Source organism: Synchytrium microbalum, assembly GCF_006535985.1.
Source record: "Synchytrium microbalum strain JEL517 chromosome Unknown SmJEL517_scf0001, whole genome shotgun sequence".
Taxonomy (NCBI): Eukaryota; Fungi; Chytridiomycota; class Chytridiomycetes; order Synchytriales; family Synchytriaceae; genus Synchytrium; species Synchytrium microbalum.
The window spans coordinates 1,404,649-1,430,519 of NW_022158350.1; the positions used below are offsets into that span (position 1 = coordinate 1,404,649).

Consider the following 25,871-nt stretch of genomic DNA (forward strand, 5'->3'; position numbering starts at 1 on the left):
ACGCCACTACCCGAATTCTATAACGAAAGTCGATGTGGAAACGGATACAATCGAACTACCAGATTCCGCTGCATTTCTGTCAAAATTACCCGCTATAAAACTTCTTAACGTAAAAATTATCTAATACTGGTGGTTATGAGGCTACCGTGGCCTTAGTAAAGTCGCAACGTCTTGATTGGATAGGGCTGGGACCAAGGGACGATGCACTCAACGATGATGGTACGAAAGGGATGCATAGCTCTTAAAGTGCTCTTCAGCCCTCCCGAAATTTCTTAATCGCTGAAACCATACCCTGCCACTGTAGAGCTCTGGCTCCCAGATGATATCTGGCACATTGTCTGTACAATTCCAGGCCACGAAGTATGGAACAAGCTATCTAGAGCGTCAAAGGAAATGAACTGCATCGCTCTAAAGTATTTGTACCGTGACGTTGGTCCTGTAAGCTTCACTTCCTTGTGTTTTTGCGGGATGTTTCAGATGACACTTGACACACAGTTGCACCATGAACTTGATTTAACGCTGATCTTCCTTTGCTAACTTTCGTATCGATTATCCTCCGTGGCCGCAAAAGAGGCCCTGTGAAGCAGATTGTAATTTACGGATACTAAAAGTTCGAACACTACGACCAACAGCAGCCATGTACCGTCAAACTCCATTCATGTACACACGGTTTATCAATTAGACTTACTCGAGTGGGGCTGGCGTGATTTCATGACAGGCTCGTTTCATGATGCCACAAACTTGACGGCAGAGCAGAAAGCCGTGTTACGTGAACATGTGTTTATTGAAGACGTTTATGTGGATGATGAAGATGAGGAGGAGGAGCAGGAGGAGGAGACATAGGACGAAGATGAGTGGGAAAAAGTTGAGGATGGCGAGGAGGTAGACGATGTAGATGAAGATGAAGACGAAGACGATGAGGTTGATACTGATGAATATGATGTGCAAAATGCATCTGATTTTACAGACGACGATGCTGTGGAACTGGAAAGTGAGTATTACGAACAATGTAGTTGTGGCCCCGTTCCGATCATGTTATTACCATTGTTGAAAGCTCCTCAGAAAGCTCCTCAAGTTGTTCAAGATCGTTCGCATTTGACACTGTCTATTATTGCAACCTCGCATCACAAAATGCATGCTGATTTTGAACATAGCAAATATACGTATATGAGTTACTGGACAATATTCTACAACGTAGTTTTATGACAATATTTTACAACTATGGGTTCTTATTTTTACAAATTATTCCTTTAGCAAAGCTGACGGCGATGCTGGCAAAGACTGGCTAGGTGTAGAGGTACCTGATGATGTAGATGATGGTGCACTAGCCAATGAGCTTTGCGTACCAGTGATACTTTGTTTTGGATACGATGATGGGAAGACGGATGAAGCGACCGCTTCATGTTCACCTTCGCTGGAATGATGATTGTTTGCTGACGGCGAGACACTACGAGTTAATGATCGTGATGTTCGTGATGATGGCGGAGCAAGCAAATCGGATGATGCTCTGTCCAGTTGCTGCGACGATCGTGCTGATGGTGCAGCCAACAAGTCCAAGGACGATAATTTGCTTTTCGGTGCTGGTGCATTCTCTGATGCTTTACTAGCACGAAATATTCCAAATTGCTTCTTGTGCTTATTATTATCTGCATTGGGCGCTGTATTATAATCTGATGAGGGGCCTTCATCACCACCGTATAGGAGTGCTGGCGCAGATGCGGCTTTCCCACGGCCGAAGAAGGATTGTTTTGCCCATCCAAGTCTGTTTTTTACCTAGATCAGATTGTAACGATGTAAGATTTACCAGTCTTCTCACAACGCAGCAACCGTTTGGACAGGACTTACAGTGTTCTTGATCAGTGTCTTGTTGATCTGATTTGGATGCGTCAGGACATACAACAAGCCCACGTTTGCTGCAATTACCAAAAACAAAAAGCAGTCGAAGCTTGAGTATCTCACAATCAATAGGAACAAAGTAAGAAGGGCTATAGCGATTCTTCGCCCCTTTGCTTTAGCCACACTACTTATAGCTATAGAGAATTCAAGGTGACTTAGAAAATCAACAATGACGTACTGACGTTTTAATGGTCAATCATACCTTTGTACCCAGCCTTCTTCTTGTCAGCTTCAGCCTTTTCCTCATCAGAAAGCATAATAAAGTTTATCCAGCTCTTTAACGATACTGACGGATCTTCAAACAGCGACGACCAGTAATTTACGAGTTCTGGGATGATGCTTGGGCTTTGAGTATCGTCAGAAGGACTGGTTGATTGTGGAGGAGATGGTGGTTGCTGGTCTCCTTCACCTACTCCATCTGATACATTGTTTGAATCTATATGACCATCTGAGGCATCGGTTTGCTGCGAATCATTGGAGTCGATCGAGGAGCGAGAGCCTGAATGCATATTTGTAACGTCTTCGCCATCCAATCGAGAGTCAGTGCTATTCTATTTTCGACGAGAATTTAACGTTGTATGGTCAGCTTTCAGCTCTTTAGCCTGCAAAACAACAATAAAGCTTACTCTTCTACTCGCCATTCCACCGTTGGACGAGTCATTGAGCTTCTTGATCATCCTGACTAGCTTGAAAACGTTAACAGTCCTTGACGTTTGGTTTGCACAAACACGGTTCAAGTACTCGAATGTTTCGTCGATGATGTCGAGCTCTGTATGTTCCGCGACTAAAAGGTGGGAGGAGTTAAAGATCGACTTTCGTACATTTCATACTAGATACCCGACGTGATACCTTTGAATTGGGGGAATTGCTTTGTGATGATACGGTAGCCTAGTTTGGCTTTCAGCAAAATTACAAAGGGTGATTCCTTGAGCACATTGAGCTTCTGATGAGGGAGAGGGACTAGAGCCGGCAATACAAGTGCACTAGACACTGCAGCAGAAGGTTCCTCTATACTGCTCTCCATCTGACTCTATATCAGCTATCAGCAAAGTGGCAGTGTGACTGCTTGGATTTTTGGAAGGAAGAATGGTGATGATGAGACTGCTGTCGCGGACTTTGAAGACGCGAAATAATCGGGATTAGGGAGCTCACGACGACTTTAAATGTTGATATCCAAACTTGACCGGAAGAGTTTTGCTGATTTGCAGCATTTGTCAGTCAGCCCAAGGGCTTTCATGAAAAAAGGTACACCCAAACTCGAGCAATGACTTCCTTCTGTACGTTTATATTATGAATGAATATGAACCCACTTTGGTCCTTACGTCAATTTGGCTGTATGGCGCGTGCTCCCGATATAAACTTCTCGAGTAACTGTTTGTCCTAGGCTAGAATGAACGCAAGCAAGCAACTAACCATGAAAAATTTGCCATTCTAGCTTGTACATTATGAGATTATACGCGCACTCGCCCTGGCAGTTTTGGTTCAACTTTTGGTTTAGTTTACTCCTCCTAAACTCCTAAAAGCACTAACCTCATATTGGTGTCGAGCATCTTCTTGACTTTCGGAGAAACATACTACAAAAGGCAAGTCATTCATTCTTATAGTGACTGTATTGCATTTTCTTTCATTATCATTTCATTCAATCGGAATTTAACATCAAAATCGCTAACATCAACTACACATTGTTCTTCAGAACAGAAAAAAACTCTTGAAACTCTCAATCTTTCATTGCTCTGATACAAAATCATGTTGGAAGGACAATCTCATCCTGATCCCTTGGATCCTGCCTCCAAACATGCCCCAAAATGGGTACAAGCTACTGGAAACAACCTGCCTCCGGATGCTATGCAAGGAGGAAGTGAAGGTTCACACCCTCTCTTCATTGCTCGAGCATCCATTGATGGTGGAGTTCATCCTGGCAGTAAGTTTTTGATGGCGTTTCGTTTCTTTTGTGGTGAACGATCGTTGTCATGTGTCAATCAATGGCAGAGCATCTTGCATCTCGTCGTTGATGTTTTGGTTTCGATCAATCTTCTGTGCATTCGTAACGATCGTTTCTCTGCTTGCAATCGCTGTCTCAACGATCACATTTTGATCGTTGTCTCAACGATGACATGTCGATCGATGATCTAAACATTTAGCGATCGATGATTTCTTTCATGATCTCTTGATTATGGCTTTCATCAGGATCATGATCTATTGGTTATTGTATGCATCATGACACATGATCGACGATCATTGTCGCGTTGGAAACGCCATGTCGCAATGATACCTGCACGTGATTTTATTATCCTTTTCTCACAGAATGTGGTCCAACCATGGAACCTAGTGGGGCTCATGTGGCATATGGTGGACATGAAACCATCAAAAATGAATATGAAGTCCTCACCCTCGCCCCAAGTTCTCAACGCTTTATCGATGGGAACGAATCAGTAAAGGAATCACCACCATGATGGAATTGAAGAAGCAAGGAGTCTTGAAGCCTGTCACTGGTGGATTTGAAAAGGATGGTCGTCCGTTGTATGTCTGTCAAGCCATCCATGAAGATGACAGCGGTCAAACTGTACATCCTGGTAAGGATTTAGTTTCTTTCGGACCGATCTGATCTCTCATGTTCAAATGGAGGTCTTTTGTACTTACCAATCTCCATTCTTCGTCACAAGGCAAATGTGGCATGCACATGCCTGAAGGTAACACTACGTCATGGAACGGACGCCGCTAGGCTGCCCTGCTCATATACGTTCATTTGACAAGGTGCTCATTATGCATATGGTGGAAACGAACGCACCACTGAACGTTTCAGCTTGTTGATGATTGACACCTCCATGCTTGGAACCGAAACTCCAGCTCCTCCTCGTCAATCTGAAGGTGGTTATCCTTTCCGTCCAACTGAAAGTGCCTTTGGTGATGGTCCTGGTCCAACTGAAGGTGCTTATGGTGGTGAACCTCCTCGTCGAACTGAAGGTGATGATGGTAATTATCCTCCTCGTCAATCTGAAGGTGGTCTTCGTGAATGGGCCGAAGGAATCACATATGAGCCAGGTCAGGTCTACCGCTACAATGGCGAAGACTATACTGTCATCCAAGGTCATACGGCCCATCCTGGTGCTGGCTGGAATCCTGCAGCAACCCCAGCACTTTGGCGTCGAGGTGGGAACTGCTAAGTGCGTACCTCGTACTAGTGGTCATGATCAATAGGCATCTTGAAATGCTTGGTGTTTCGTAAATATATCTCTGGTCCCAAGAAAGTATAAAATGTAAAAAATCTGTATCAAATGTATTAAAGTTTTATAGAAGAAAATTTGCTCAAAGAATGAAGTCCCCCATACTGATAGTCTCTCCCTTCATCTGCCTGTGTTTGTGTCCAAAAGCTTCTTCGCGTCGATCGAAAGTTTGTACTAAAGGAAACTGAAGCGAATTATCAACCGTGAATTCCTCCAGTTCTCGCTTTTAACTTATTGAACTGTCCGTATGCTGCACGCCAATTGCTGTGTTTAAGTTTGACGAATCTTCTCACGCTGAAAACACTCATCATCGTCATCATCAAAGTCATCGAGTCATCAGCCTTCTGCTAGAAGTTCTACGAAACATACTACTATGTAAGGTAGATATTCCGAATTATATTGACTACTTCGCATATCGAACCACTACTCTGTCATTGAATTGGCATTCTGCATCAACCTCGCTAACATTAAATCCCCTGCAACATCAAACAGAGGACTCGTTGCAACTTTCAACCTTTGATTACTCTAATACAAAATCATGTTGGAAGGACAGTCTCTATGCTTTCATGCTCCTGACGCCTGGGATCCTGCTTCCAAGTATGCTCCAATCTGGGTACGAGCTATTGGAAACGACAAGCCTCCTGACGCCATGCAAGGTGGAAGTGAGGGCATCCACTCTACGTTGATCGAGCATTCAGTGATGGTGGAGTTCAGCCTGGCAGTAAGTTTCGAAGGAATGTCGTTTCTTGTTGTGAGCGATAGTTGTCATATGTCATTCAGAAGCAGAACCGTGGTCAAAAATTGGAAAATCGTACAAGATGTGTTTTACGTGTTATCGTCTGCCATATGATAGAGGTCGATCTCCTAGACGATCGTTTCTCTGTTGAAATGAGCGATCGTTGTCATCCCTCATCTCGATCGATGAACTTGCACGATGCTAACAGTATCTCTCTTTCTTTCTTACAGAATGTGGTCCATACATGAATCCACCTGGCGCTCATTTCGCATATGGAGGTCGAGAAGTCATCAAAAATGACTACGAAGGCCTCACTCTCGCCAAAAACACTCAAACCTTTTGTCGGTGGAGACGAATCGCTCAAGGAATCACCACCATGATGGAAATGACGAAACAGGACGTCTTGAAACCTGCTTCTGGTGGATATGAAAAGGACGGTCGTCCATTGTATATCGGTCAAGCTATTTGTGAAGATATCAGCGGTCTAACTGGCCATGACGCTCTTATGTTCTTTTTGCTCTCCTATGTTCTAGGAAAGCACTCGTACGTTTGAAAGCCTAACAATCTCCAATTTTGTAAGGCAACTGCTGCATGCATATGCCTGAAGGAGTTAAAGAGTAACGTCTCGGAACGAACGCTGCTAGTATGTTTTATTCATTTGGTAACGTTGGTTTTAGCTCATTATGCCTATGGAGACAAGGAATGGACAACTGACCGTTTCAGCTTCTTGGTTTTTGACACCTCCTTGCTTGAAACTGAAACTGCCACTCCCCATCGCCAATCTGAAAGTGGTATTCCTCCTCGTCAATTTGAAGGTGGTGCTCCTCCCCATCAATCTGAACGTGGTTATGGTGCGAATCCTCCTGGTCAATCTGGTGGCTGGGGTGCCAATCCTCCTCGTCCAGCTGAAGGTGGTTCTGGTAGTCTCTATCCTCATCCGACTGAAGGTGGTTATGGTCGTGCTTTTCATGGCCCAACTGAAGGTGGCTATGGTGGATTTGGATACCCTCCTCGTCAAAGTGAAGGCGATTATGGTGGCCATTCTCCTCGTTCAAATGAAGGTCGCTTTGGTGATTATCCTCCTAGTTATACTGAAGCTGGGCATCATCATCAACACCATCAAGAGGGTCATTCTCATCATCATCACACTCAAGGTTGTCTTCGTGAATGGGCTGAAGGAATTACCTATGAGCCAGGTCAGGTATATCGCTCCATGGCCAAGATTATGCAGTGATCCAAGGTCATACAGCTCATCCAGGTCCTGGCACGAATCCTGTAGCAACCCCAGCAGTTTGGCGACGTTGTGATAACTGCTAGGTACACTCCTCGTACTAATGGTTATGATGAATATATATTTTGAGTTGCCTGGTGTACCTGGCGTTTGGTAAACATATCGCTGGTGTCATAAAAGTATAAATAGTAGAGACGTAAAAAAATCTGTATCCACTGTATTAAAGCGATGTAGTGCAAATCTCCCTCAAAGAAGAAATTCCCCCATAGTCCTAAGGTGGCTCATGAATTACCTGTACTTGGAGCCCGTTTGGTCAAAAGGGGTCTTTGCGTCCATTTGAAATTCACATACAATATGTGAACTTCAAGGAAGCAACCGACTCTAAATTTTCGCTTTCTCTAACTTCCTACGTGATGAAACCACTTGCATTTTCATCTGTTCTCTCCACTTTCGTACTGTTTTCGTTCCTCACTGCCTGACACTTGCACCAAAACACTCTCATTAAGTCCAACTGACTTGAACAGAAACATACTGCGAAAGGTAAACTTCTCAGCTTTATGTCGAATACCTCGCATCGTCTTCCATTATTCATTCAGTTAATTGTCAATTTACATCAAAATCACTGACATCAACCCCCAGCATGTTCAAAACATCAAACAGGCAAAACACACTTTGAATTTTTCAATCATTGATCATGTAGGCAGGACAAGCACTCCACTATCAAGCTCCCAATGCATCGAATCCTTGGTCCAAACATGCTCCACATTTTGTACCTGCCACTGAAAATAGCATTCCACCTGACGCCATTCAAGGAGGGAGTGAAGCTGGACATCCACTCTACATTGCTCGAGCTTTCATTGATGGTGGAGTTCATCCTGGAAGTAAGTTTTGAGGACGTTTCGTATCTTTGTTATGGTAGTTGTCATGTGTCAATGACATTCGCTCGATGAGTCGCAACATTGGAAGATCGGATGTTCTTTTCATTGGTTTGATCATCATAATAAGCAATAGAGGATCATTTCTACATTCACTCTTTAGTTTGATTGCTCAATTTAACATGTTGTGAAAGACATCGCCACCATCACCAACTCCCTAACACGGCTTCATTATCCTTTTCACAACAGAATGTGGTCCACACATGCATCCAACAGGCGCTCATGTGGCATATGGTGGACACGAGACCATCAAAAATGACTATGAAGTCCTCACCGTCGATAAAAGCTCTCAACCCTTTTATCGATGGGAACGAATCAGTCAAGGAATCACCACCATGATTGAAATGAAAGATCAAGGCATCTTGAAGCCTGTCACTGGCGGATATGAAAAGGATGGTCGTGCATTGTATGTCTGTCAAGCCATCCATGAAGATGACAAGGGGCAAAGTGTACATCCTGGTAAGATAAGACTCTCTTATGTGCTTTGTGATCTCTTATAGCTAAACGCAATCCTCATCCTTGTATACATAACAACCTCAATCTTGTCTTACAAGGCAAGTGTGGCATGCACATGCCTGAAGGAGGTGAAAAAAGTAATGTCTCGGCTGCTAGGATACTTTATTCATCTACGCTCATTTTAGCTCATTATGCATTTGGAGGCAAAGAAAAAATCACTGAACGTTTCGCCATCTTGGTGCTTGACACCTCCATTCGTGATACTGAAAGTGCTCTTCCTGCACAAACTGGCCATCCTCAACCTGCGTATCATCCAGGTGGGCTTCCTCGTGAAACAGAAGGTGATTGTCCTCGTCCTAAGGGATACGACGGATAAGTTGAATACAACCTTAAAATCGTTGCCCTTTTGTTTGGTGAATATCTGTTGTGATGAATGTGTGTGAAACGAGTATGAAAAGTGTTAAGAAAATTGTATCAAATGTATCAGAGTTGTATGTGCGCAAACAACTATTTGGCATGTACGAGCAGCGCTTGAGCAGAGAGTGTTACTGTTTCAACTTGTGGTCTATTTACATAAGTGCCAGTTACAATTTCAAGTGTTCAAAACAATACTAAACTAGATAAGCAGAGTGCTCTGGCCGCGATGATCCCTGAATAAAAGATACCAAATAAGTTCCAAGTCTTTGCAAGCGCAACCAATTTCGACAACGCTTACCGCATCATGAGAATCAACCCAAGCACTTTCCAAAACAACAGATTTACCAGGTATTTGAGTGGGTTGAGATTCAATCAACTCTTCACCTTCCATACTCGTCCTTAAGAGTGGTTGGCGTACTAAATCTACAGACATATCTTTACCATCGCGCATTGATGGTACTAGCACGGCACTATCCACTAAACTATTACTTCTACTGGTATTTTCTATCGATTCAGCTACGGGAGGTGCAGAAGCATCAATATTCGATACAGCTGGTGGTGGTGCAGACGGTGAAGCTACTATGGGTATAGGGGGAGCTGAAGCAGAAGATACTGGCGCTAGTGATGATGTGCGTGGTGCTGACGGTCTTGATATAGGTGATTCAGAGTCTGGTATAGTGCTGTTATCGTCCGTAAACCCCTTGCTTTCGTCTGCTGCTGCTATTGGTATCAATGCTGCCGAAGACGATGCAATAATATCGGGAGACCCACTAGCGACAGATGGACTTCCTGGTGTTATCAAAACTGCTAAAGATGGCGCAGAGGGGTGGCCTTCTAATACAGATGATCCTTCTTCAGGACCAGATTCATAAAACTCTGGTCCTAGTTCACTATAGCTTGGCGGCGGCTCTCCGAATAATATATTTTCTGTACTCATTGCTCGAGCCGCTGTTGTAAGCGGTAGCGACATTTCAGGCGAGTGTTCTGGTGGCGGCACAAATGTTGGTGTTTCTTGCGAGTATACTGGAAGTGGTGGTGCAGTTGCTGATATATCGGATAGGGGTATAGCAGGAGCATCAGGGTTGTTGGATAATGGCGTTCCTTCTTCTCCATCGTTACGATATCCTGCCAATTGTCGCTTTCTGCGATAATATGCCCAAGTTCCCAGCATTGCTAGTAAGAGCACTCCTACAAAAGCACCTACGGCTGCACCTGTCTTGGCTGCTGTTGAACCACCATTATCTTGCTGATTATTGTTATCTACATTGTTCAGTTGTCCAGACCCTGTTGGCACAGGTTGCACTTCAGCTAAAACGTATGTCGTGTTGCTCATGGTGTTTAAAAGGGTGCCTATCGAAACGCCCATGGTGATATCTAAAAGAATCAGATTCGCCTGAATGCCAGATGCCTAGGATTGAAATATTGTTAGGACGCGAGGTGTTGACTAACCTCTGATGCTGCCACTTACCACAAAATTATCAACAAGGTCAATCTCATAGTTGGAAACGAATAATATCGGCGGCGGAGAGCCGGCTGGTACTGGATAGAATTGACTTGTGATGGTTTTGAGGGCAGTGTCGAAGGAGGTACAGTTGTAGTCTCCTTCAAAATTTACAAATCCCAGCGTTGTGGTCGAGTTATAAAGCGGTGTCGAGGCCGTCACGGGCCACGGCCTACATCCAGATCCAAGATTAACCAAAAGACCCTATGTGTTGAAAACGTTAACACCTCACAACGGTTGATGTTGTCCGTCCATGTAAACATGAGGAGTGAAAGGAGAAGAAGAACAACTCGTACCCTAAAGTTGAAGCTCTGCGACGGTAAAGCAAGCTGCTTCCCTATTCCCGACGACAAGAAACTTGGTGGTGAATCGTCGTCGAAGGGAACAGTGGATGTTCTCACAGCCAAACTGTAGTTATTCAGTGACCGTGAGAGTAACGAATATGGGTCTATCTGGTCTTTTGCGCTAAACGAGAGCGACCTTCTCGTTAGTGATTTCATTGGCCGTCCTCCCTCCTTTGTGAGTGGTTTTCCAACCGTTTTCTGGCTCAGCATTGAATGAGAGAAGTCTCAAAAAATCTATGATTGGCCAATTTACCTTTTGCGGACATCATCGATGTTTCTCTGCTGCTGCTTGCCAAACCACAGAGATGAAATCTCTTGAAATCTCTTGTCGCTTGTTGCCTCTGACGCTTTTGGTCGCTTTGTGCGGAATTCATTTACCGAATCAGTTTAGATCAGTTTCCTTCACTTATTTACTAGTTCTACAATCGGAGAAGGGCCACTACGATTTACGCACTAACTACAAGACTGATCAACTCGAGCAGCAGACCAAAGCACTAAACATATACGTTGTTGTCGATGTCTTTGAGCAGGCCACGGTTATACCATACGTGACGATGCAACTGTCCGCAATAATCTCGTATAAACGTCCAAGTCTTCTCATCTGGAGCGACTACCTTCAAGCACTCGACTAGCTCATCACTAGCTTGACATTCTGTGCTTTCCCCAAATTCAAGTTTGACTGCTGAAGACTTGGGATCTCGATGCTTAAATGCCTGTGCTATGAGATTTAACGACATGGTCCTACTTCGTGGGCCTATAGACAGTTTCGTTTTAAGTTTACCAACTTAGAAATAATGGCGATTATGATATGCCAAAGTGGTCCAAAGCCAAGTCTTTCAGATTGAGACAGTGTTCTATAATGAGGTTGATATCAAACTCATCTTCGGTATACTAAGGCAGTCGTAGCTTTTTGATTGAACTTCCTCGTGATGTAAAGGATCGGTTGGCATTATCGACTGACATGTTCAAAGTGAAAATTCGAGTTCGAATATAGTTCGAACAATGTTTACCACGAGATCTTGTGATACATGTGGAGTATGAAGCCCGTCATGGTTTATACCTTCATGTTCCTCGTCATCAGATCGAGGACAGGGCAGTTCAATCTCTTCCAGAGTAAGACGGTTCGCGTGGATAATACTATTTATAATGGGTGCAGTTGCGGTAATAATGTTGGCCAAGACTAGCGACTTAAGCTTGCCCTTCCTGTTTCCAAGGCCATTGAACCGACTGGAATGAAACACTACTCTCAACTTGGTCAAGTTTTCGTACTTCACGAAACGGAAGCCAGGTACGTGGCTTATATCGAGTGACTTCAAGTCCAATTCCTTCAAAGTATGTACACTATCAACCTCCAAAGCTATAATGATTGATCTACCAGAATAAACGGGCTGTACGAAGTTCCACATGACAACTGTGGAGGTGCTGTGACTGAATGCAAGCAGAAACTGCATCATAGGGTCCACGATTGAATACATCATTCCTTATGCTAGGTGACTTGGCCATGAATGCCGCGAACTCTGGAAGTTCAAACGTTTTGGCCTGCATTGAGAGTTTCGTAATGGTCCTAGGAAACCATCTTACTAAATGTTCTAGGATATCAGTGGACAACTCTACATATACAGCGAGATTGCATGCGATGATGAGCTCTGCAGCGACGGTGAGGACGCGTTTATCCACCCATTCCCTCATTGTTCTTCGAGGAAGTGGAGGGGACATACTTCTTCGAAGAGCACACGGAAGCCTCCCGAGAGCTCCCAAAGATTAACGATTCGTACGTTGGAAAAACTGGGTTGCTGATATATGGTTGCTGGTTGTTTACGATTTTCCAGCATCGGCAAAGACACATGATGCTTCACAGGGCTGATTCAAGTGAGAATCTCCGTGGTTGTCAGCCCATGAACCCTATACGAGAGCAACAGAGCTAAGAAATTGCTCCATTTTGAAAATTTGAGCAAAAGGTGCAAGCTTACAAGACCAATAACACGATCCAAGTACTTGAGAGCAACACAGTTCATGTCTTCTCACGTCCTTGCAAGAGTTCCAAGCGAGATCTCTGCAGCCTTGGAACAGATCATGTTCCATAGCTCCAAGGGATGATGAGGCTCTAGTTGCTCTGGCTCGGATTGGTCGACCATGTTGGCAGTTGATGAGGTTGATGCGACACTAGAAAACGAGGAGTTCAGTAAGCCAGCTAATGACGAGCCTTTGAGAAGAGTAAAAGTAGCATAATTGGATTCATCTATCGACTTTTCGTTGCTAAAATTTATCGATCCAACTTGTGCTGTGATGAAAAGCGAAAGGTTGAAAGGTTAGCACAATATTCTGCGAACAAGCTCAGACAAAAACCACGAAGCTTCGTATGACAAAGCGCTCACCTCAATTGCTTCAACAAGGCCTTCTTCTTTTCGATTTACAATGAAGTTGACTGTTGTGGTTTCAATCAAAACTTCCTATCCAAACTTGCATGGAACCTAGTTCGCAGCGGCTAGTACCCGTCACTATTTTACAAATTTTTTGCTGATATGTTGAATTGATTGTTGACAAACACGTAAACTTGCTCTCTTTTCGATTCAATGATTCGAAGTTCGAACCTCAAATTCGTGCCGACGCGACATCAATTCTGAAGATCATCAACAACCAAAAGCGCCGACCTCTATATACCAAGTTTAAGTTGCACGCTAAGTATTTTCAAGGTAAATTCTCATTGCTACTAATCTCATTTAAGTCGTATTAAAAAAAGTAGGAACTCGCTCCCATGGACAATGTTCGATTGGCACTACTTAAAGCCTTACAGCTTTGGTGAAGCGTCCTACAAAAGTATCGTTTTAGTGAAGGATTCAAAAGTGTTGATGTGATTGGTATGAATGTCCTAAACCACTGGCTTACATTGCCATACTGCAATTCCTTCCAGTCTGGTGTGTACATCATGTCATGGTATTGCGTTGCACTACCAGGGAACTGAATAACAAATCCATTACGTTGGGAATACCATCCCCCACAGTTTGTGCCCCAGACTAAACGTGGAAGACAAGTTGTATAGAACGTTAACACTTCAACTGTTGGCTTTAACTTGAGTGCAAACTTCTGCTTACCTGTTTCTTCAGTCTTGTGCCAATTCTGTATCCAATCGTTGAACTTTTGTTGTGCATCCAACCTTGGCTCCACATACTTTAGCTCAGGTTCCTGTTGCAGGCGATGCAGGCACTGAATCATGTAGTTGATTTGGGCTTCTGTATGCATGTGTAAGCCGCCTGCTGCTACGGGAGCGAAGGGTCCCATCATCATGAAATAGTTTGGGAAGCCGGCAGTCCTATATATACAGAATGTTAGATGATATGAGACGTGTTGCGAAGTCATCTCCACTCACATGACAGATTTGTAACAGATCGGGTTCTCCTTCCAGCAGTCCTGAAGTGTGGCTCCGTTACGTCCAACCACTGGGAATGGAGGTCTGTACGACACATCGAAGCTACCCAAAGTTGTTGGTGTCAGTATTAGACGTACTCAAAACCACACAACACGAGCGCTATTACCCAGTAGCACAGACAATAATGGGAGTCTTGTGCAGAGTTCGAACACTAGGATCATCCTTCTTGGTTGTAACTATTCCTTCTGGTGCGATTTCAACGATCGGATCCCAGATCAAATGTACATTAGGCATCTGAACGACATCATAAAAGTTTTCAGACGGAGTCAAACGACGACATCCAAGAGCGTAATTTGGTGTCAATTGCTTCCTGAGTATTGGATCTTTAACTTCCTTCTCCAATAATTTCAATGCGTCCTGATTAGAAACAGAGTAGTAAGGAACATATGTAAGCTCATTATGACAATGAAGACTTACATTACGAATGCGGTGCTGCATTTTAGAGTTTCGATTGAATACTGGCCAGAAGCGTTCACCACGGAGGAAGGAGTCACGGAAGTACTGCCAGTGGAAGCCGCCACTCCTGAATTGAGCTCGTTGTTTTTCTGTGAATTCCAAAGGCTCGTAGAATGGCAATATGTATGATGGAGTTCGGATGTAAATGTCCATTTTCTTCACTTTGCTAGCCATTGCGGTAATAACTTGGATTCCAGAGCTACCAGTTCCAATGATGGAAACCTCCTTGTCAGTATAATCAAAGTTGGTGTCCCACTTCGCAGAGTGTAGAATGGTTCCTTTGTAGGTTTCCGCTCCAGAAACGCCTTCAGGCATTTTCGGTCTATCAAGAGCGCCTTGCCCATTTACCTAAAGCAGGCATTGTGGCATTATCAATAACAATGGCCACATTACAACGAAACCACTCGTCACTTACAAAGACATCAAAGTATTCCTCGACAACTTGGCACTTGATGTTGGTCTTGACCTTCCATTTGTACATGGGCTCAAGCCATTCAGCAGAAATGACCTCTGCATTATACGTGACATATTTGACAGTGTCATATTTTTTGGCAACACGATTGAAGTATTCCCATATCTCGGCTGAGGTTGCATATCCTGATGTCCAGTCATTTGGCTCGAATCTCCAACAGTATCGATGACTCGGTACATCACATCTGACTCCAGGATAGCGGTTAACTAGCCAGGTGCCTCCAACGTCAGAGTTCTTTTCGCTAAGTTGAAAGATATCAGTGATTTATGACTGTGAGTGTGTCAATACAAAGCCTTACTAGATCTTCAAAGTAGTATTTTTCAGCCTATAGTTGTGCATGATAGCCAAATTAATTCCACTCATTCCATGTCCGACACCTACAATGGACCTAATTTGTACATGTTGGTCAATTGGTCTCAAAAAACGGGCAACAGACGCAGGAAGAAAAACCACCACGTACAAGGGCCTGAGCTGTTCCACTGGCTTATAGTACTTTGGAGCTGGAGACATATGAATGATTTTTCGGTCCTATATATGCGATAGGTAAGCGATTGACTTGTGTCACCGTTGATTCCTGTTCCACGATCAAATGATTCCTCGAAATCCAATGCAAAAGCGGACGTCTTTGAAGTAGACACACGTAAATCCAGTGCAACATTACCTCGTCACAGAGATCGAATGGATCTGGATGCGTTTCGGGAGTGACTTTCTCTGCTCCACGAAACACCTTGAAAGGATCTACATCGTAATTCGAAGCAGCGAGAAGAGGCTTCTCATTCTCGCTTCCTGGCTCGATCCCAACAGGCTTGTGAGCGCTCATCGTTGCTTTGTTGCTCTGTCCTTCACGTATGCGATTACAGGTTTAGTCGTGTGCTGCCTTTCAACGGTCGTCCAAAAGTTGAGCCTGCTTCGTCAGCTTGGCAAGAATGAGAAGTTCGGTTCTTACAATTTTTCTAAGCACTGGAAATATTTATTGGCGATCTTGACTTGTTCGACGCGTGAATCTTCCGTCTTGCTTCCGTCCAACCTTCAAACCAAGAAGTCAAGTTGTTCGTTCATTTTGACACAAAATCAGCTCGGCAATACTGAAGATCATCAAGGACTAAAGCAAAAAAAAATGTTATCGTAAGCCTCAGTCTATGTCATGATTTGCCTTCTTAATGCCTTTATATATCTTCTGAGCGCAGTTAATTAGTCTTTGAAGTATTAGAATGAACCGTGGACCACCAAAGCTGCAGTTTCTTGCTGCACAGAAGGCTCTGGAGGACTTGTTGGATGCTGCCGTCAACCAGGTTGATCTCTCTCCTTGCTATATCAGTATTGATGGACATCAACCTTTGCTCATTCGAAACAATGCTCCAGCAGACAAGGCAAATTTCGCCAATATTTGAATTGTTCTTCCATCGATATTGATGTACAATCAATATTATGTGCTTACTATACATTCTCATAGCTGGTAGGCATCCAACGATGATGAATGGACTTGAGTAGACTTTCGCTCGCCTTACAAACAGACATTCATCGTATCATTCAACATGCATCTCCAGCAACAGTTGGAGCAGCCAATCAAAACGTTTACAATCCAAATGCTCGTGAAGCTCGGCACATCAAGGCTGATGACGTAAAATCTGAGCTCTTCAACGATGCTTGGAACACGGACGGATGTATTCATATCGCATAGTCCTTGGTCACAAAGAAGTTTGGTGAAGATGCTCCTCCTCCACCCCGAAAGAATGGATATTCTGATGATGACTATATGGATGATGTGGAGGTGCCTTGTATACAAAGGAGCCTGAAGATCTGGGAATCTTCTTTATTGGAAGGAAATCTTCGTACAGTATCATTTGGTTCTTTCTAGAGACTTACTCAATACACTGTACGTACAAAAAAAAAACACGACATTTGTGTTAGCTTGTGTCATTTAGTTCGGTTTCTTCTTTGTTGGAAATGGATATTGCGCACTCTCTTCTATGTTGGAACTGGATACGGTGCTCACACACTACACCACAATACAATCCAACTCAAGCCAAAGATTGTCTTTCATTATAAAATGTATCAAATTTACCTAAATTCAACGAGACCTTTACAAAATTTTGGTAGTGGTGTGTATGTGTGCTTTTAACGTTCCTATCTTACGGTAACTCCAACAGCCCGATACCCATATCCCAGATGCGCCAACCCCCTCGAGAAGGATCGCCTCCACGACGGTCTCGGCGGCGCCCACGGCAACCGCTCCTCTCTCGCAGCAAACACCCTCCTCCTCCATCTTGAGAATTCCGATTGGAAGGCCGGCACAAGGGCCTCGAACGATGACTTCCAGACCTTGTAGTTGTACTCTGCGTGTCGATCGTATGATGATTCTAGATAGGATCTGTAGAAGCGAGATAGGTCGGATGGTGCTGCTGGGCGGCCGTGTTGAGTCATGACTGTGGAGCAAAAGAAAGTATTGGTATACCAGTATGTTTGTATGAGGTGCAAACACTTACACTCGGTCTCAAAGTTGTCCTTTGCAGCAACAAAGTCCATATTATTGTCCATCCAGAACTGGTGATGGAAGTGTTGTAGTCGTTCTCTGTGTAGTCTGCCATTCCTTTCCTGTATAACAGACATACGAGTTGAGTCCCACAGTAAGATACAAATATGTGCTTCCATTCATGTACCTCCAATGATTCATTCTCGTGTGGTATAATCTTGAGCAATCGAATGTGTGAAATTGGATGTGGTGATGATGAGACCAGAGTCCCAGGTGCAAAGCTATCTGCATCAGCTAAACGAGGAAGAGTATGAGTACGTTGTCATTGGCATTGCTAGTGTATGCTTACTGGTTGGGATTGTGGCGAGATGCCTTGGAAGAGTATTGTTGAATCGGCAGCCCTATTTTGCAAATGAGAAAAGGTTGGTCATTGCTTAAGTCACCAAGAGGCATACAGGGACTATGTTTACATACCGACGCCAGAGCTCTCCGACATATGGAGAATGCTATTGGAGCTTGCATCGTTTTGCTTGTCCCTCAAGTACGTTGTGGTGGATGAAATTTTATTTTTTTGGAGCAATCGACAGTACAGAGAGGATACCAAACACCAGCTTCAGACTAGCAATATAGGATCTAGTACGTGTCATGACAATATGTTATGGAGAACTACTGCTTCTCGACACGAAATTTAAGCCAACATTTGATGTTTCAAATATCACGTTTGCTTGAAACGTCCATTTTCTGACGTGCTTTACATATATACAGGACATCAGTATGCAAGCAAGCATTCCACAAGTTCCAGAGTCATTGCTCCAAAAGTCTGGTGAGTTCCATCTTTCAACAATGTTGGCGTCTTGTTTGATCCAAACTGCGATTTCCGAACTATGCTCACATCAATACTAGTTGATGCTGAACTGTACGATCTGGCCGCGTCTTCTGGACTTATAATACGTCAGGATGTCTTTAAGATTGTAAGAATCGCCAGAACGGACGTCCATTGGTATCAACATTGCTTAACATCTGGCTGTGTGGGTTCTCCTAGATCTTGGAGCTAGTCAGGCTCAATGTACCTCCTACCGCAATTGTCGACGCTCTAAGAGATATGGCTCATGCCAAGAAACAATAGTGCATAGTTGACTAATCGGGGTAGTGCCGCTATACTCAATCAATACAGCCTTCGCACATGTACAACCGGACATCAAGCTTTCTTTTGGAGACTACATCTCGAACAAATGTGAAGAATTGTCAACGACTTACACAAATCAATCCACAAATTTGACAAACGAAATCTCAAAAATCACAACAGAATGGTTTTTAGCCGATTGTTCCTCTGTGCTTGCCTCCACAAGATAGAGTGGTGTCATAGACATACGGTGGTCCTGGAAACTTGCCGGCCTTACGACAACATTGAGAGAAGGAGTCGAAGTTGCTTTCTGCGCACTATACGAAGAAATGGCGTCAAAAACATTATAAAGTCAGAGCACAGAGAAGCCAAACAAGTGGTAATTTACCTCTTGAGAGTTCACATTGTAGCTTCCGTTTCCATCACAGCCGCTCGGAGTAATTCCGAGTAATTTCTTTGCATTCGAGCATTGTATGAAACTGGCACATAGTTAGAAGATTAGAAGAGAGCTCGGAAAGGCAGCCATTTCGAGTGTTGACGTACAAAATGGCCCGAAACCATAGTGTTTGCAAATTGAGACCTTCCTGTGAATGTTTGAACCACATCTCTCTCTTCAAATTAGCCAGTTTGTGCCTGGTGGGCACATCAGCAAAAAATCCTGCCTTTTGATTTGCAATTAATGAAAATGACACGGCGTCAGGTTGTTGTCTTGAACTGAGATCTATTTCTGAATAAACATTTCTTCCCTACAATGCCCTAGGAAGACCAATTTTACAATTTGGGAATGTGGTCTTTGGCATTGTGAATATCAGCATATGGATCCCATGAGCTGTCTGTGTGTGGAGAGTATTCCACAGCATCAGCAACTTGCTTGGCCAGTTCAGGAGTAGTCAGTTTTGCAATTGCAGCGTACGTCATATCAATTCCTAGAACAGCACACTCCGTCAGCACACTCCGTCAGATTCCAAACGTACAACAAGGTAAGACATATGGAAACAGACCTGCAGCCACTCCTGATGAAGTCCAGAACTTGCCATCCTCAACCCATCTGGCTTTAGCAATCCATGATACTTTTGGGCCAGTTGAGACGACACTACAATCAACGACTGAGAATAGGGAAGAGCTTCGTGTGAGATTTCGGAGGCCTCAACTTACAACGCGAAGCTTCTCTTGTTGCTGGTAGCTCGCTTCCCGTCAAGTAGACCGGTCTTGGCGAGAACAGCAGCACCTGTACAAACCGTCCAAACGTATTCAGCTTCTTGAGATCGAGTTTTGACTATTGGAAGAATGCCCGGGTGAGTTTCTCCGTGATTTTGTAGTCAGGTCAATAAGCGCCGCATACTCCAGTTGATTGTTGGTACATCATCAATCAACTTTCGTGTACCAAATCCACCAGGAATGAACAAGATGTCCAGTTCTATAAATTCAAATACAAATTTTGGTCAGCCTCAACCGTGACTAATCAGTAAGAAGGCAACAGAAAGCTTGGATTCACTTGGACAGTTGTCATAAGAGTGGTCAACTAGAACAGTTTGACCAGTATGAATGTTGACGGGTCCTCCATCAGCTGAAACTGAATTGTGATATTAAAAGTTGATCAGTCCTGATTTCAACAGGTGTATGTTGCAAATGTTGACGTTGCACTTGTGATGATCTTGAAATGTGAAGCAACAAGCTGATTGCAGAGTAGTTCCAGTGGTCCGTAAACCTATTAAATACAAAGAGATGTGGAATGAGTGAGTCTGTTTTGGCGGTTGCTTCCATTGTACGCTCATCACTTACATCCAAAGCTTCGAAAACGTCGAATAAGAGGACTCCTACAACACGCGGTGCCATTGCTTTAGAACGAAGGGATCTAAATCTTTCCACCTACTCTCTTTGTTGGAATTCGTGCCTTCAATTTCAGGTGACTGGATGACAACCAAACATCATAGAATTGCTCATGCCGAAATGAATCACGTATTTCTTATCATCTTTACAGTATCTACAGTGTGTATTACAGGACGCTTTACTGAGCAGGAGCGTCTGAAGTTGCCTCAGGCATCGCTGGCTATGATTATAAAGTTCAATCAATACATACGTCGTCTGCAAAACCGTGACAAAACGAGCACATGCCTTGAGGACTTCATCTAATCGGGCTTGCAATTCATCGACCTTTCGTCGTAGATCTTCATTCTCGTGTTTAAGGGCCTCTACATCGACGTTTGAAGGTCCACCCAAGAATTGTTTGATGAAGCTGCATAGTTGATGGTAGGTGGATCAGAGTTAATTAAAGAGATGTTGTGAAACATAGCATTAATCGAGATACACGTACTCTACAGGGTTTTCAGGTTTCTCTGGTTCTTCATACAGACCCACCAACACTGAATATGATTTGTGAGAACCCGACTTTTAAAATGCATGCTCAGGCACGCCGTTTAAATGGTACCTTTAGTGAGAGCGTCCGTTATTCCATTCTTTTCCAGATACTTTCGAAAGTCCTCCTTCTTTTGATCGGCAGCCTATTTTCGAATGCATTGTTAGATAGTTCAACGAGACAGCAATGATTCTCACGTAGAGTCATAATAAGTACAGTGCACAATCAATATGATATGATGTCTGATCTTGTGTCCTCGACCTAGGTCTCCATCGTTCTGATACAATTTTTCCCAAAATCACATTTCCTCAAAATCCAAAAACATTTCTTCCTCCCTGTTGGACACTTGCCTGGTAGCTCATGATGCTGATAGATTAGATTTGCTTACGTCCTGTAAGTGAATGGATCTACTGTCAGCCCCTATGAAAGTTGACCCGTCTCTTTAGGTATTATTCGACCAGATTTTTCTGCGAATGAAGAATACAACATAATGAACTTTAAAGACATCAACTATGTGTCATATTTGACTTGAATTTCACGTTACAATATTCACATTTTTGCGCTGATTCTCTCGTTCGATAGCTTCTTGCCACCGGGTTTGGGTTTGAGATTGATGGCACCGTTGCAGCTTTGGTTGACGGCCTCAAACGGAATTTTCATCATCAAACATGGCCACTCCACGTCCAGTAGTCACTACTGGGGGACCACCAAATAATATGGGCGGCGAGGAAACTCAGGAAAAGGTTGCTGCTGCTCGTACAGTTTTGGAAGCTCGATACTCACAACGCCCTGGAAGTGCCGCTGGTGATGGCGGCACCATTGGACCTAATAGGAGGCAGAGACGACCTACCAATGGTACAAGACGCGTTATTTTGTCATATCGTTACAACCCAACTAACTTTTTAATCCCTTGTTTCGAAATACGCAGAAGCTGAATCAAATCCAATGGGATCAATGAGCTTGAAGAAGAAATCTCAGTCGAATGCATCGTGGAATGCACTATTTAGGTCGAAGTCAAAATGCGAGCATGACAATACTGAAGAAGTCGGAGATTCTGGTACAAGCCTCGAGTCTGCAAAATCCAAAGAGGTCGGTGCAGATGACGATAGCTCAATTGAAGGGGGAAGTAATGGCTCTGTGAACGACTCTCAGCAAGTGCGATCATGGTATCTCAAGTACAAGAGACCAATGCCTGGAGACGACTCGTCACTTCGGTTATCCATGGCTCCTGGCGATGCCTCCACATTGGACATTGATGCTCCATTGTCACCTACAGCAGCCCACGAACGTCAGTTTTCCGAGGTATCTGTTACATCCGTTTCAGAGGGTGATGGGATACCTGCTGGTAAAAAGAAGATCAATCCACTTGCTCAAATTGGAGGTGTGCTGGCACACGACAAGTGGTTTGTCTTGGATGATTCGGAAGTGAACTTCGAAACTGCCCCTGCTTCTGGATTGGGACATGTCACTTCGTGGGATGATGGACGACCGAGATTTGTGATTGCGCTTGAGAAACTGCCAAAAGAGGAATTGAAACGACAGGAGGTTATCTATGAGTTGCTTATTACCGAACGAGAATACGTGCGGGATTTACATATTGTGATTAATGTACGTTGTGCGTTTGATTTTGTTTGCCTTCTGTTGCCCTCTCTAACGCCATGACGCTTAGCTCTTCATGAAGAACATGAGGGATAAGAGTATTGTGCCTGGCAAAGATTTGCATGTGGTGTTTTCAAATATCGAACAATTACTTCCAGTCAACCAAGTGAGTCTTTGCTGTACCAGTCACATGCCCAAAGCGGGATTTCTGAACCTTTTATCATATCAGGAACTGCTTTCTCGTTTGGAAGAGAGACGGCGGCTCTCTAACGGTGTTGTTAAAGAAGTGGCAGATATATTCATCAAAGTGGTATGCCACCTTTTTGTGAGACGGCAAAAAACGCGACATTCAAGCGATCTCATACCTTTCACTCCAGGAACAATACTTCAAGATCTATACTCTATACTGTGCGAATCAGCCGGAAGCAATGGCATATCTCAAACGTGAAAAAGGAAATGAGGACTTAAGAGGCTTCTTGATGTATTGCTTCCTTCGACCTGACTGTCGTGGCCTGGATATTGGTGCGTTCTTAATCAAGCCAGTACAACGTGTTTGCAAATATCCGTTGATTCTCAAGGTATGCACAAGTTCATTGTTTGCAAGATGTAACAAGATTTACTCACATATGTCTATATAGGAATTGCTCAAACACACACCGGTAGGACATCCAGACAGAGCTAATCTGGAATTAGCGGCTACAAACATCAACAAGGTGGTCGATGTCGTCAATGAAAGACGTCGATTTGTAGAGAATCAGCAGAAGATGTTGGCCATCATGCAGAAATTGGAATTTTCAGAGGTGGGGGAGTCAACAGCTGAAGCTTGCACCCAAAAACAACTTACCAAATGGTTGGCTTAGGGTTCCCTGGTTCACGAACCTTCTCGACGATACATCAATGAAGGCATGCTTAGTCGTTTTGATCTGGGAATGTCCATGAACACAGCAGAACGATACGTCGTCCTGTTCTCGGACTGCCTAATCATTGCCAAATACGGAGTCATCAAGAACAAGAAGGCACAAGTCTCCAAAATCTACCCACTATCAGTTCTCGAAACCGTGGAAATCGTTCCAGATACAACGGCCAAGAGTGCTTTCTCCTTGTCAATTCAAGAACGCAAGGATCCGTACATTTTCGAGTGTGCTAGTGACAAAGAACGGAAAATATGGATGGACTCATTCAATAGTGCTATACGAGATGCCAAGGACTGTATATCGCCTACTGGAATCAAGGGCAGCAGCTCGATTCAATTATCACTGATTGAGAGACAGCTCAGTGATATGAAACCAGGAGCCATGACATGGTCGCCAGCCAATTTAGAAGCTGCAAGACAAATGATGAGCAGTAGATCAATAAGTTCCAAGACCAAGACGTCGTCTACGGACATTTCGTTGTTGGCAAGCTCAGATCCAGCTCTCGTGAAACGATCCTCTTCAATGCCTAGAGTTGAAGAAATCGGTGCTCCCATACCTAGACCACCAGATGTAGCGTCAAAACCTGAAGGTTCAGGTAGTCCCAGATTACGTCGCGTTAGAAAGTCTGGTGAAACTATTAATGTAGATTCGAGATTGTCGATTCAATCTATACCGTCAAGTGCTCCACCAGTTCCTGCTAGACCTAGCCCATCATCAACCAGTTTATCGAGCCTTGCTGCTGGTGGACCATCGAAACCCCCACCCATTCCACCAAAGAAACCATCGTCACCAACCCGTGCTTCCATGTCTGGTCCATCGACAAATACCATGGTCGCCTCACCGACACCAACTACTCCGACAATATCCGAAGCACCGACAATATCAACCACTCCAACACCCAAATCTCCATCACACGCAGAACCAATAAGTACAAGACCTGTTATTTCAGCTCCACAACCGAAGGCACCAGCCTTGGGAGGTGGTGGATCTCGTGTCCGTGAATTGGCAGCACTTTATGGATCTACGTTAACTTCAGCACTTCCTTCACGTATTGAGAGCTCTGATGTATCCAAACCACCACCATTGCTTCCTAAACCAAAACACCAACAACAGCCATTACATCATCATCAACAAGAGTCTAGTGTTGCATTGACGCCAGAAGTGATACCTAAACCAGCTGCTTTACATACAGACGTTGTACCAAAACCAAGTATAACAACCGAACATCATACACCAACAGAAAACTCATCAAATACAATAAAGAAATCTGGTCCACCACCTCCACTAGCGCCATCTCCAGCAGCCTTGAAAGCTCAACAACAGCAATATTCACCAGCTCCCGTAGCACAAAACGATTTACATTCTGTTGGACAATCGCTAGTCAACACCATCAACAGCAACAATACGTCGCACGTAGTTAAACCGGCACCATCAGCTGCCGCAGCAGCCAAGAACTTGCGAGAGAGGAAAGCCCATCCTCAAGAGTAAACAGAAGTCTTATAATATTTGTTACATAGCTCTATCTAGAATAGAAACAAAAACAGTCTAAGTCAAAAACACCACGACAATGTCCTTTACTTTTTCAACTTGTTTATTTATTCACACACACTATAAATTTTACGTTTTACTTGAGAGCAGACAGGCGACATATAACGACATTTTGGTAAGATTACAGACAAATGATAGAGACAATCTAAATAATGCAGTCATAATTTCTCTTTTGTTAGACGAGACAAGTCAGGAAGGTACTATTATCATTTGTAGGTGTTTGTTGATGCAGTCTAGTTTGTTTATCAGAATTCCATCAGGGGTGATGGTTCCTTAGATGATACAGTGTGAGCAGCAGTACTGGTATGGCTAGGTAATGCTACAGGTGTCTTTGCAGGTGTTGAGACAGGACTTGGCAGACTCGAGCTCATATCCACCATAAAACTAGTACTACTATTAACAGTACTACTATTCGGCATCAGTCTCGGCACACTCGTTTTAACAGGCACACTCAACAACTCATCATGCATATGCTGGTCATCACTATCATGTATCCCAAACACGGATTCGAGTGTATCGTGATCTAATTGTGCAGTTGGGTATCCTTGTAAATCGAATCCGTTGTTATGGGGTGCCATGGCTATGTCCTGCTCAAAGCCAGTTGCAGATGGTAGTACGCCGTTATGTGGTTGGCTGTATATGTGGGCGGTTGCAGATATGGCGCTTTCAATGCTATCTGGTATCAAGGGGTTGTTTGAATATATAGAGTACAGAGTTTGGGTTGTTGTGGGTGTGTCAGCTGGTGTATGCGTTATTGAAGGAA

At 43.8% G+C, this 25,871-nt stretch overlaps 6 protein-coding genes across 6 annotated transcripts; 4 read left to right on the forward strand and 2 right to left on the reverse strand.

Annotated features, from left to right (window-relative positions):
* Positions 1–3,642: 3,642 nt before the first annotated feature.
* On the forward strand, positions 3,643–5,060 carry SmJEL517_g00351 (uncharacterized protein; the record flags this gene model as incomplete). Its single annotated transcript, XM_031166281.1, has 5 exons — positions 3,643–3,817; positions 4,201–4,235; positions 4,298–4,469; positions 4,560–4,586; positions 4,651–5,060. The coding sequence occupies 5 exons, from the start codon at positions 3,643–3,645 to the stop codon at positions 5,058–5,060; spliced, it is 819 nt and encodes a 272-aa protein (XP_031027833.1).
* Positions 5,061–5,658: 598 nt separating this feature from the next.
* Positions 5,659–8,854, forward strand: SmJEL517_g00352 (uncharacterized protein; the record flags this gene model as incomplete). The annotated part of the gene is made up of 6 exons (XM_031166282.1): positions 5,659–5,782; positions 6,087–6,323; positions 6,534–7,057; positions 7,788–7,968; positions 8,212–8,481; positions 8,577–8,854. 6 exons carry the CDS (start codon positions 5,659–5,661, stop codon positions 8,852–8,854), a joined length of 1,614 nt encoding a protein of 537 aa, XP_031027832.1.
* An 8,368-nt stretch (positions 8,855–17,222) lies between these two features.
* SmJEL517_g00353 (uncharacterized protein) lies at positions 17,223–18,090 on the reverse strand (the record flags this gene model as incomplete). The annotated part of the gene is made up of 5 exons (XM_031166283.1): positions 17,223–17,521; positions 17,582–17,690; positions 17,756–17,862; positions 17,918–17,969; positions 18,043–18,090. The coding sequence occupies 5 exons, from the start codon at positions 18,088–18,090 to the stop codon at positions 17,223–17,225; spliced, it is 615 nt and encodes a 204-aa protein (XP_031027831.1).
* Positions 18,091–18,342: 252 nt separating this feature from the next.
* SmJEL517_g00354 (uncharacterized protein) lies at positions 18,343–18,694 on the forward strand (the record flags this gene model as incomplete). Its single annotated transcript, XM_031166284.1, has 3 exons — positions 18,343–18,391; positions 18,472–18,539; positions 18,611–18,694. The coding sequence occupies 3 exons, from the start codon at positions 18,343–18,345 to the stop codon at positions 18,692–18,694; spliced, it is 201 nt and encodes a 66-aa protein (XP_031027838.1).
* A 2,005-nt stretch (positions 18,695–20,699) lies between these two features.
* SmJEL517_g00355 (uncharacterized protein) lies at positions 20,700–21,409 on the reverse strand (the record flags this gene model as incomplete). The annotated part of the gene is made up of 5 exons (XM_031166285.1): positions 20,700–20,741; positions 20,786–20,927; positions 21,006–21,054; positions 21,120–21,192; positions 21,371–21,409. The coding sequence occupies 5 exons, from the start codon at positions 21,407–21,409 to the stop codon at positions 20,700–20,702; spliced, it is 345 nt and encodes a 114-aa protein (XP_031027837.1).
* Positions 21,410–21,715: 306 nt separating this feature from the next.
* SmJEL517_g00356 (uncharacterized protein) lies at positions 21,716–25,048 on the forward strand (the record flags this gene model as incomplete). The annotated part of the gene is made up of 7 exons (XM_031166286.1): positions 21,716–21,902; positions 21,976–22,655; positions 22,717–22,812; positions 22,876–22,956; positions 23,024–23,224; positions 23,285–23,446; positions 23,507–25,048. 7 exons carry the CDS (start codon positions 21,716–21,718, stop codon positions 25,046–25,048), a joined length of 2,949 nt encoding a protein of 982 aa, XP_031027836.1.
* Between the last annotated feature and the right edge of the window lie 823 nt (positions 25,049–25,871).